The sequence below is a fragment of the Gavia stellata genome, chromosome 6 (assembly GCF_030936135.1).
Source record: "Gavia stellata isolate bGavSte3 chromosome 6, bGavSte3.hap2, whole genome shotgun sequence".
NCBI lineage: Eukaryota > Metazoa > Chordata > Aves > Gaviiformes > Gaviidae > Gavia > Gavia stellata.
The window spans coordinates 60,466,808-60,479,767 of NC_082599.1; the positions used below are offsets into that span (position 1 = coordinate 60,466,808).

The window sequence follows — 12,960 nt, forward strand, 5'->3', positions numbered from 1 at the left end:
CGTGGCCCAGAGCCTTTTCAGTCCACACAGTCAGGGCTGTGACAGCACACTAGACAGTAAAAAGCCTTGGGCGGGTTCATCGAGTGTTGTGCTGGGAAAAGACAGGCTCAGCTCAGAGGGAATTGCGTTAGGAAGTGAATGCTGAGTTCTGCTAAGTTTGCTTTGGTCTTTTGTGGAGGAAAAAGTGGTGATGTGTAATATAAGGAGAGTTGAGCTCAAAGGCTAACAAGGATGATAATGGAAATCCATCAGAGCAATAAAGTGGAGCGATCTGGCTAATGAATAGGTCACTAATCCCATGTAAGTGTGGTCAACAAAGCGCTAAAGAAATACTTGACATTCTACTGCCAGTGCAGCAACAGCTTTTTCTGAACGAGGGCATCTGCATTTGGCCTAATATTTAGCACCAAGCAGAGCATGCCATACCTTCCCCGTAGCTCAAGCCCTAATGTCGGTCACTCAGTTGTCTCGTAATGCTGTGAGTGAAAGCAGTGAAAGAATCTCTAGCCATAGCCCCGCAGAACCCAGCTGCCTCTGGAGGTGAGGCGGTTGTACGCATCGCAGGAATACCATTTTTAAAAACTTAAGTACCTTGTTTAGCATCCTTGCTCGTTTCCCCCGTTACTGTAATACATGTGTGTGGATATACACGCACGCAGACAAGAGGTAGGGCTATCATAAAAACATGAAAAGGCCATGAAGAAATTAACCTATGGATAAAGCTGCATATCATTGCAAAGCGAGGTCACCTGTCTTTTTAGCAAAAGCACTAGAAAAGAAACCTAATTGAAATGAAATTAATTCTCAGAGACATATGTGCGTGTTTACAAGCAGAGGGATAGTGACAAGGATCCGTGTTTTGCTTGTGCTTTATAGCAAAGCGTTTGCATAATGAAAAAAGACATCTGTTAATTACTGCGATGCTGCACCATTGCTTTCAATGTGCGTGAATATCTTGGAGCATTCGGTTTCAGATAATTATTTCTGATGAATGGGGGTACATTTAAAATGTTTTGTAGTGGGATATTTAATTCTTCTTCTAACTAGAGCACTTTCATGATAATAGACTTCACTTCCCTTCCTCAGTAGATGTAGCGACATCATGCATTATGTTTATAGCACAATTTGTAGATAATCTTGTAAGGTTTTTTGCTGGATCTTGTTTTATTATTTTTTTTAGCAATGGCTGTTACAAATTTACTCTTCTATGTGGCTTTGGCATGGCTTGATGTTTGAATTAGCTCTTTGTTCCCTATCTCCTACCTTTCATAGGTCAAACAAATGCTGTCAACATTAAAAAAGCACGAACCTGATAACTTCACTATGTCGAGAGATGTTTTTAAGCAGTTAGGAAAAAGCAGGATTTGTTTTGAGACCACTTTTACTAATCATTTTACAGTTAGAAGCAACTTTCCTATTTATTAGGTAAGCAGAAAGAAAAAATAATAACTTGTAGGCTCACTGATTCCAACTCCTGACAGCAGTAGGTTAAGAAATCCTCATGCTGAGTAAGGAGCTAGAGATGTACAAGCTGTATGGTACGTAATAAAGACTAAATACATCTGTCCTGCTGGGGTAAGTGTCCCTCTGAGAGAAGCATCGTTCTTATGGCTTTGCATTCTTCCACACACCCACAAAAGTAAAATGGGAAGCAATCTTCTGGGGCTGAGACCGGAGAGAAAGTTGAAGTACAGTGGGATAGTTACCTCTAAAGGACTGAAGGGAAACTGAGGTCGTCTGAAGGGAGACAATTAGCAAATCGCATGTAATACCATAAAAATACAGTATTTCAAGAGTGAGAACTGATTATAGATGCAGAAAATAAGATGTTGTGGTTGTTACAATTAAAGGATGCGGTCAGTCAGAATAGAAAGAGCTTACTGAAAACTAGGCTGAGATACCTAAGTTTTCTTAAAAATGAGTACAGACGTGGTTGGGGCCAGGAAATAAATAGCTGAATAATAACTTTTTTTGCAATTTTACTTTTAATAGTACATGACATTGCTTCTTTCCCCATCTTTTGTCTCTTTATTGGCTACTTAGGTACTTTATTATTTAGAAGAAGGATGCTGGTATGCTTATTTTCCATGTGACGTCTAACAAGTAACGTAATTTTTCTGTGTCTTCCAAAATGTCACCTGTGATACAGAAGTAGGATAAGTGTAATTTTTTACAGAGAGCAGAATCCAACACACCTGAATACAACATTTTTCATTTAAGACAGCTTTATGCTTACTAACAAACTCTATTTTAAAGAAGCCCAAAAGTAAGGCTAAAAGGGCTCAGATATCATCTATATTAAGAATAAAGAAGCCCAAATGAAACAGTAGTTTGGCGTAAAAAGACAAAAGAGAGGATAAGCATGAAAAATGCTTACCAGGAGATATAAATTTGGAAGGCAGAACCAACCTACTTATAATTTGTATGAAGAAGATTTTGTGAGGTTACCTAATCAAGCACTCTGTTCTAAGGTGTGATCAACCTAGATTTTCTCCCCAGATATTTGGTGTCATAGCTATACAAGCAGCTGATGAGGTGAGCTAAATCACAGCACCCTTATGTTCCCCATGGTGCCTTTGGGTGAAGCGCAGGTTGGTTTTAGTGTCGTGTAAAGTGTGTGCATAGATGTGATGTAAGGGTGAACACTACAGGAAGCGCCAGTGAAAGGTAAGAGCAATGGTAGATGTGTATACAATCGGCTTTTACTGACATTTTCTAGGTGCAGCAAGTCTCATACTTCATTAAGTTTTCTGGACCAAATTCAACACTAAGTTATGCACTTTAGTGCCTTATTGAACTCAACAGGCATAGAGGGGCTGAAGTCAGCATTAACTACAGCCATCTGTTATTTTGTCGTGCCATACTCAATTATTTTTATTTAGCTCTTTCAGTCGTACAAAATAAAACTGTCAAAGTTGTCAAGAACTCCAGGAAATGAAGCCTCTGAGCCGCTGCTCTGAGATTTTTAATATTTCTTCCAATACAGATCCTTGTGCCTTAAAAATCCTGCCAGAAGCACATATGATCTGATATTTCGATAGGACGTGATCCAAAGGCTTGTGGGTAGTTAGTAGAAGAGATAACCGCAAAGAATCGTTTATCTGCATAGATCTTGGAATACTACATTCAGTAGGACAAATATTAAAAACACACATTTCATTAGATAACTGCTTTTAGTGTGCACACAGTAAAACGCTACTGTTGCTATAGTGCATTCAGATGTACAAAAATGGAATTAAAAATGCTTGGGGTTTTCAATTCGAGAATTTGTGAAACAGGTGGTGATGCTCAGTACGGTCCTTCATGATTTTCTTCCCTCGGAGCTAAGGTAGCACGCTATTTCATGGGAAGTTTCAGCATGTGTGCATGGATCACAGAATGAATACAGGTTTCTCTTCGTCAAAGTCATTAGAAAGACAGACATTTAACTTTCTGGGGCATGTTGAATAATTGAATGGATAATTTCATTTATTGTCCTTCCTTTGATGACACCTGTTGAGAACAGCGTTTTCTGACATAAAATGAAGCATTTAAAACTTTCTAAGGATGACTAGAAAGCTCTTTTGGCATTGTGAATTGTGGGTAATTTTTGATTTTTTTATTTATTAACTATTATTTTTCAAAAGATCTTTGAAATTTGAATTTTGAAATATTTTGAGACAAAAGAATCAGACTGTTTTGAAAATGCCAAATGGAATTTTTAGCTAACTTAAAAAAAAAAAATAAAGTTTCTTTGAGCAAGCTATTTGCCCTTTCCCATGTCAATTTTTCTTGGAAAATTCCCGTCGCATCCCATTTCAGCCCTAGGTCCACAGGAGAACTTTCTTTTCTTGACTTCAGCTGAATCCCAAGTAATCCTGTCTCCATAATCACCCAAGGTGGAAGGAACATCCCAATACAGGATGCAGCAGTTCTCCCAAAGGAAATGCTGCACACATTCCCTGTCCTACTTAAAAGGTTTTGAAACCGAGACAGAAAATTGATTAAATTGTTGACAGATGCAAACATCTAGAGGTGCTGGAGATCAGTTACAGCATGGTAGGGTGCCTAGATTCCATTCTTAAAATACCTTGGTATAGAAATAAGAAAAATTAACAGTCAAGCCAGAGGAGCTGCTGGACCCCAAAAGAAGAGGAGCCCCAAATTTCTTTTTTTTCTGGGGAGGAACACTGAAGAAATGAAGATTAGAAGAGGAGCTGCTCCGCTTGAAGGAATGACCTTCTGTCTCCCCTCTTTTGTTGGAAGGAGAATATGAGCAAATCCTCAGCAAAGGCAGATTTTCCCCTGAAGTTTATCTATATTGTTCAAAAGAAAGCAGAGCCCACTTTGCTATCTCCATTATTCACCTTTTGCTGTGGTTATTCAGTTTCTCACCAACTCCTGTTTGAGAGGAAAATTGAAGAGTCCCTTCAGGCCAGAGCCCCGTAGAATCAGTCTATACTATCTCCATCTCCTTCCTAATGGATATTTTTTTAAATGAGACACATTTCTGACCAAGTTCTCCATGTATCTCACTTCGTATCTCTAGCACACATGAAATCACCAAGTGCCGTGATAGCCTTGGCGTATCTTCTGGACTTCCTCCTGAGTTGCCAGAGGTTTCTGTGTCTCATCTCTTGCCAAGCAGAGGAAAGGGAAGAAATGGAGCAGGCTTCCTGTCAACTTCTTCACTCAGAAACTCTCACCAAACCGCTTGCATAGATTTCATGGTGGTACACTTTCAGCATCAGGCATCTTAAATTATTCAGCTCAATCCCACATGCCTGGTCGTACTGGAAAGTGTGGTTTAGACGCTATGTCACAGAATCATAGATTCGTTTACGTTGGAAAAGACCTTTAAGATCATCAAGTCCAACCATAAACCTAACCCAGCTAAGTCTACCACTAAACCATCTCCCTCAGCGCCTCATCCACACGTCTTTTAAATACCTCCAGGGATGGTGACTCCACCACCTCCCTGGGCAACCTGTTCCAATGTCTGACAACCCTTTCAGTGAAGAAGTTTTTCCTAATATCCAGTCTAAACCTCCCCTGGTGCAACTTGAGGCCATTTCCTCTTGTCTTGTCACTTGGGAGAAGAGACCAACACCCACCTCACCACAACCCCTTTCAGGCAGTTGTAGAGAGCGATGAGGTCTCCCCTCAGCCTCCTCTTCTCCAGACTGAGCAACCCCAGCTCTCTCAACCACTCCTCATAAGGCTTGTCTTGGAAGACTCGTGGTGTTTTAAGTTTTTTGTAAAAAAAAAAAAAGAAATCAAGATGTTATTAACTTTTTTAAAAAATAGGCATTTTATTCGCAAGTTTTTAAATTATATACTGTATACCTTTATCAAGTATTCATTTTCTAATCACTATTAAAGCATATAATCCTCATAAGAATGTTTATAATGATACAAATTAACCTGCATTTAATTGAGAGCATTGGTATTATAGGATTATAAATTTGTGAGGTGTCCAAAGGAGCAAATTTATTTCCTAATGTAATTCTGAAGTTTTTTCGTCTTAAAGGTGAGGGGAGGGATAGACTCTGTAAAGTGAAAATAGAGATCTAAGCCTCAATCCTGGGAGAAAAGTGTGAATTAAACATGTCTTTGCATGGCCAATTTAAACTGGTTTCTTCTTGAAAGAAGGTTTGAAGTTCCTGAAAGCAACTTAAGTGACTTGTGCTAAATGCAAATTCCAGTGTTACTTTTGTACGGCTCGCTGTCATTGAGGGTATCTTAAAGTTGTTCATCATTCTTCAGGTGGGACTATTTGTGAATGTGATCCTTGTACATTAAGTTTATTTAATCTAATCTATTCAATCTTTTATAATTTCTAAACAAGGATTACTTATGCCTGCTGCACCATCAGCCTCATGTCTTTGGTATAATTTATCTTCCCTAATAGATATCAAAGGATGGACTTGTTTACGTTAGCAATTTGGGTGCTGGGATTAGATGGTCTTTCATCATATTGTTTGGATTTTCAGGAGGTGAGTGCTCTCAAAAATAGAAATAAAAGTCCAGACTCCTTCCCCGTTTACTTTGGCATTTCCCACTGAAACGAACCCCTTGCAAACCCTGGTTTGCACGTAGCCAACAGTCGTACCTGCACATAGGCTTTGCTTACCCAACCAAAACAGCTGGTACATTGTAATAAAGTGCATGTTGCTAAAGGTTGGAGGCACTTTCTCACTTTTTTTTTTTCACCAGTGTGCTAGAGAAGAAGCTTAACTGCCTTCAGATCAGTCTTAATTGTAAGAGTTCAAACTTCGCTTTCTTTTGCTGTTAGGAATATGAGAACAATATATTTTGTAGGACAGAATCACAGAATCGCTAAGATTGGAAAAGACCTGTAAGTCCAACCATCACCCCAACGCCACCATGCCCACTAAACCATGTCCCGCAGTGCCACGTCTACACTCAGCCCATCCACTCCCAGTGTGGAAAAAAGCTTGAACTGAGTTACGACTCTCTGTCAGTTTATATGATCCCATATAGTAATAAAAAATTTTCCATAATCCCCCTTGGCAGCCGTCTCAAGGGTGAGTCCTTAACTCCAGCTTCACGTATAAGAGTATATGTGGTGACAAGACATGCAGGAAAGGGACAAGAGATCTATAAGAATCCCCGAGAACAGCAAATTCAAGTGGAAATAAAAGTTTTCAGCCTGGAGTGTATTGTTGGCAGTTTACAGTTCCTCAGAAAGGCAGAGCCCTGGGAACAGGGTGAATCTAAAAGTAGTGTTGCATAGTACATTAAAAAGTTAACTGAATTTTGTCAAAACCTTTCAAAAGTTAGCTAGTTCTGCTTAAATCCTAGCTTTTGTTTGCCCGGTTTTTAATCCAGTTAATTAGAGCTTGCGTATTTCCAAGTAACTCGCTTCCAGATTATTAAGGCTGCTGCCAAAATTGCATTGTTCATTAAATTCTCTGCAATAGTAGGTCTTCTTAGCAGTTCTACTATAAATAAAATTCTTGCCAGATATTTTTGGAAGAGCGAAAATACTAATACTTGGCACATCTGTACCCTTCACAATGTTTTTTACAGACATTCATTTGCAGATATTAGCTGGACTAAACTGCTTTGTGCCTCTCAGGTAGATTATGGAAATTCAAGGATTACAAATAGAAGTGCTTGCATTGTAAAAAGCTGGGTCTTGTGAGAGGTGGCCAACTGTATACCTTTGAACTGGGAATACTTGGGACTTTGTACTCTTCAAACCACTGCTAATAATTAAATGATATGTGTTTAACACTGCGGTTTCAATCCAGTAGGTTTTTTACTTGTATTCTCGAAACAATTCCAGTTCCTCAGCTCACATGAGCATATCCTTTAAAATTAAGTCCATTCCTACGTGCAGTATGCTCTTTATGTGTTTTCCTGTGTAGGACTGGACTGATAATTAAGTGATGTCTAACAAAATTGGAGGAAATAAATTACTCCAATAACGGAAGTCTGGTTGTATGAAACCATTATATAAACAAATTAATAGCGGTAGAGAATCCTATCGTTACTTTGAATATGTCATTTGCTGATATATGCGTAATGCATTTCTTTTTTACATACCACAGAATGCTTATAAAGACTAAGTAGATGATCATAATCAAAACAACGATAAATCTTACACTAATATCTGCTGCTTTCATTCAAAGGCACCCTGAAGCACTTTGCAGACTGTTATATATAGGAAAAGAAATTAGAAATAGAAAATTACACTGAGATTTCATCAATATCTCCTGGTAATAATTACAGGATTTGATCAGATTCATTCATCTCCCATTTGGCTATTAATAGGAATATGACACACTCTGAATTCAATCTTTATTCTCTTAAGGGGATTTTCTTTGGTGAGGAAAAACTTCAGAGACTTTCTCCACCCTCTTAATGTGCAAAGTCTTTAACTACTGGCAGAAGCATTATCGCTTGCAGGAATTGAGTGTTCCGGCTGTGATTATTTCTAAGTGTGTAGTACAAAGTCAAGCATTACAACCAGTCCTTGGTTTACAACTTTTTTGACTTTGTCAGCGCTGATTAGTATGTCCTGAGGAACTACAAGTACCTGAGAAAAGCATAACAGAGCCATCAGTCTCTTGAGCGGATTTGTCTTTTTGGTGCGCGCATGGGCCGAAAGCTATCGTTATCCCTTTTTTCTTAAAAGCAAATGAGCTACGCAGGTTCTGCCGGAGGAAAGACAACGCACTTCTCTCAACTCTTAGTCCGGTACTCCCAGCCCTCAATAGCTCCCATACCTACAACGATGAGACAAGTGAGCGATTATCAGAAAATAAAACTATTCCTGAAAAGAACTCTTAACATTTCGTCTTCTTGTCGTGGCAACGGCTTTAAAATGACCGTATCACTAAATGGTCATTGGTCATGACCAAATGGTCATGAGTAGAAACATGATCAGTAAAGAGGGGGAAAATTCCTTTTTATTTTCTCAAAGGAGGTGAAAGCTATCGGTGGCAGGAGAAGGGCTGCCCTCTGGCATCCTTATTTGGAGCTGAAGTATTAGCTCTTTTTGTGGGAGGGGAAGGAAAGAAGAGAAATGCCAATAGCTTTCTTTTTACCACTCTTTGAAGAATTCTTTATTTTAAATAGACACGTCCACCTTTAAAGCATTCTTTGAAAGAGTAGCGATCAGGAGAGAAAGCCAGTCTCGGAGGAAAATCTGAGAAAGAGGAAAGGGATGACCTACATTTATCCTCTACTAGAAGGGCGTGGGTCCCATGGACACAGGTCTTTACCAAAGATGGAAGATTAGGTCTATATACCTGGCTTTGTTATTCCCTCTTTTCTTCCTTGAAGGCAAAGTCCCTTAATCTCCCGTTATATCGCCTGTCTCCAACTTGATGAATGCAATACCTTTGTCAAGGACATTGCAATCTATGGACGAAAAGCGGTCTGCTGCCACCTCGCACCATCTGCAGAAGTGGCCTGCGAGGGTTTCTCCTCTCCGTTTTCCTTCCTTTCCCGCAGTCCCCTGTAGTAGCCTCACCGACACAGCACCTGGTATAGCTGTGTCCAACCAGAAAGGGTTAATGATCGCAGCAATACAAGGGGCCACGGCGAAAGGCAAGTGCGCTGAAGGGGAAGAACATCCAGATTAAGGAAAACAGTCATCTACTATTTGAAAAACTCTAGTAATTAAATCCCTAATTACTCTCTTCATCACAGAGAACAGACGCAAGTTCCAATAAACTGCCATTGGAAAATGTGATGGTTATTTTCTTAATTACTTTAGTTATGCTTCTTTCAAAAAGAATGTTTTGCCTTCCACCTCTTCAGAAGGACCCAGTGAGGATGATGACTGGAGGTGCCACTGGAAAATACTACCGTGCACTGGAAAACTCCCAGCATTACCATGGATCGTACTGATCCCTGCGGTGCTTCCCAGTTGTTAGCAATCTTCTGAGTCAGATCATGGAGTCATCCGCCTTAGAGAAGAAATAGACTTTCGGTTTCCTGAAATCCTTAGCAGTTCCCAGTTAGAGTCTTGCTGTGCACTTCAGTAACTTTTCCAGATCCTGAATTCGTCCTTCATCCTATGGTATTTTTGAACAGAGAAATTGATTTTTAGATCAAAAAGGTTGCTTTCTTTAGATACTCGATTACACGGCAAGGTACAGCTAAAAAGAAAGAGAAAAAAAAAGAGAGAGAAAGAGATGGATTTATTTTGCTTCCTCTTACTTTCTTTTATGTCAAAAAGTATAGTCCTAACACTATATATAGTGTGTTTTTTTCCTGTGTGGTTATAGTTGGCCTTCCATGTGTTTATGTCAAAAAAAAAAAAAAAAAAAAAAGAGATAAGGTACCTAATTAGATTTGGTTTATTTTATTTTCTGTTTGGAAGAAACAGCACTCAACATGCCAGCTGGATTCAGCTCTTGAAATGATAAAGGAAAAACGTTATAACTGTGCATAGTGATTTGGTCTCGGCATAAAAAAGGCACCAGGTTACTCGCTGCAGTTGAAATGAGGAGCTTTTAGAGATGACTATAAATTGATTTTTAGTGATCTTGCTGACTAAAGTGGGGTTTGAGCTGCGTACTCGTGGTTAGATTCACGAGTTTAGAATTTTTTTGAACTTAGGCACTTAGTGTTAGAAATGAGAGGACTGAGATGACAAGCCTTCTCAGATAATTAGTCTTTAATTTATCCTTTTTAATTTAATACTAAAAATATAAAAGAAGCAGTGTTTCCTTGGTATGCAGATGTTGTATCATTCAGATAATAACTGGCAGCAACTAGAGGAAAAAAGATACATTTCTAGGAAGCGTTAAGGTTTTTTTCCCCTCTCAGAAGACATCAGCAAGGAGGTCAACAGCAAAGTTGTTCCACTAGTATGGAGCTGGCCAGTCTGGAAAGGAGGAAGCCCCACACGAGCCCAGCTGAGTCCAGGACTGGCCACAAAGCAAGCTACTACTCCAGCTGGGTTCCGGGGTGACAGTAGCTGCTGTCCATCCGTTTTCCAGTAAACGGGCAGTGTTATTGCTCAAACTGATGTCATTTGAGACAGGTTTTTAGACGGTAACACCGTACCAGTGTCATTGTTACATACCTGTTCTTCTGGTGCTTAGTTCCCTGAAGAATAATAACAATCAAGGAAATTATTTTTATATATTTCACAATTGCTTTGTTTTTCTCTCTCTCTGTAATTCAGGAGAAAAGACGCTGGGATGTTGTCGTACAAAGAGCACCTACCAGTGAGTCAAGTAGTGGTTGGAGACGTTGACCGGCCTGGGTCTGAAGCGAAGATATCTGTGGGTCCTGTGCGTTGTCAAGGAGATCGTAAGTTGGCTGGTTTTCTTCCACTTCCTCCTGGATAGAAAGCAAACTAAGTTGGAAATGGGTGACTTTGTAGGCACCCCATGCAAATTTAGAGAAGTGGCTGTCTACTCAGAGACTTTTTTCTATGAAAGCATGATGTGATTTGAGAAATTTTGTCTATGAAACAGCACGTATAGGGGCTCATCTTTGCATTTAAAATATCGACACTTGTCTTTATTTTATGGTAAATGTGGCAACTTTGATTATTCAACTAAGTTTATGTAGCTATAAGCAGTAATACAGATTGCATAAGAACATCTCTCGACATCTGTGCTTGTGTTGAGTGCTCTTGTCAGTGTCATTATCATTGCTCTGCATATCACCGTAAACTATGTTTATGGGATATATATAATAGCATGATGGCAAAACTTACCGCTGTAAACTCTGCTTACAGGGGTATAAAGTCTGACAAGATCGTTATCAGGTGTTAACCGTATCGGGGCTAGACGTTTCCGTGGAAAACACAGGGAGTTTTTTGTAGTAGTCTCTGAGTTCCAGGCTGAGTGCTGATAGGAGGTGTACATCCTCCAGTTTGATCAGCAGGTGATAGAGTAAATCAGTATAATGGATAAATTTCCACTTCACACGCACAAAAAAGTTGGGATGCACTTAGGAGGACTGTATTCTTTCTTCTATCCATTTTATATTTCAGAAGGTGAAATTCACCACCAAAGGCAGAGCAACTGCTTAAGGCCCTTTTAAATCCCACCTCAAAAACTTAAACTCTGTGCGGTTGGCACACGCGTTATACTTGTCCTCTGTGTTTGAAGGCCATTCTGTTACAAGAGGTGCAGTAAGGAAAGGTTCCCTGATTTAATTTACAATAGCTAATTTTTGCATGGTCTATCAGGAATACAAAATCTATCCTCAGGTGCTGGGAAAGAGTACTCTAAGTCAGCCTACGAGATTGCAGTGAGGTAGAAATATTGAACGGGTGGGCATAGTAAATGCAAGTTGAATGACCTGCTTCTAACCGGCGTCTAACGTGGCACGACAGTACGGTTTGTCCTTCCTTCTCTGCCCCTTTACAGCTAGATGTTTTCCATCTGCATGTTTCTAAGGACTTTACAAAGGAGGTCTGTATCATTATCCCTGCCTTAAGCTAAGGTAATTAATCCCAACTGAGAGGAAATCGCGTCCTCAGAGTCATCCAGCAGGACAAGTACAAAAGAGAGTTTTCTGGGTCCCAGTCCGGTGCCTCAAAACCCTAGGCCGTCGCTCAGTGATACAACTGAACGTGCTTCGCCTCTTTTTCTGGTCGTGGTCTTTCTGGGTTGCACAAATGATCCCTCCGGCTTTTATTAATGAACGTGATGCCTAACGAGCAGCAACAAGTATCATGGGATGTTTGCAAACTTTCACATCGCCTATTTGGTGCTTGTTATTTATGGTGTTTGACTAATCGCAGGTTGGTTTGTGTTTGTTTGTCTCTCAACTACGTTTGACAAACATTTTCACAGAATCGCTAAGGTTGGAAAAGCCCTGTAAGATCATCAAGTCCAACCATCACCCCAACCCCACCATGCCCACTAAACCATGTCCCGCAGTGCCACGTCCACACGTTCCTTGAACACCTCCAGGGATGGGGACTCCACCACCTCCCTGGGCAGCCCGTTCCAATGCTTGATCAATTTGATTTTCATAATAGACTCTTGCAACTGATGACTAAGAAATAACAAATAGCTTTTTTATTGCACCTGTATTCCTCATATCCTGAATCCGAGTGCTGCTAGAAGTACCAGTCTCTGAAGTGTGAGCCATTTCTAAATATTAGTATAAATGAAACCTCATTTGAGGAGGCAGTAGCCTTTATTAGAGTGTGACTGAATGACAAAGCCATTTGGGAAACTGGACGGGCGTATTCCTAACATCCTGATTAATTCAATTTTCTGTTTGAACTTTACAGATATGATTTGTAGTTTTAAAAAAACTTTGCCTATGCATAAATTTGAATTTACTTCCATGACCATATATTATTGTCAAAAAGCCGGTATAAGTTTTCTCACAGGAGATAACCCCAGTCCTTTGTAATCAGTAAAAGCTCCCATTTTTTATTCCGAGTGCATTTACTATGCATTCTCCTTCGTATTCTTTCTTGACCGTATACAACAGCTGCTGTACCCCAGACCAGTCTTGTCTCACTGA

General features: G+C 39.8%; 1 protein-coding gene across 1 annotated transcript in view; it reads left to right on the forward strand.

Annotated features, from left to right (window-relative positions):
* CNTNAP2 (contactin associated protein 2) overlaps window positions 1-12,960 on the forward strand; it is a 1,162,694-nt gene that overhangs the window by 971,889 nt on the left and 177,845 nt on the right. The window contains exon 15 of the mRNA XM_059818416.1: window positions 10,649-10,776. Within this exon, the coding sequence (XP_059674399.1) occupies window positions 10,649-10,776 (128 nt within the window). The remainder of the gene's footprint in view (window positions 1-10,648; window positions 10,777-12,960) is intronic.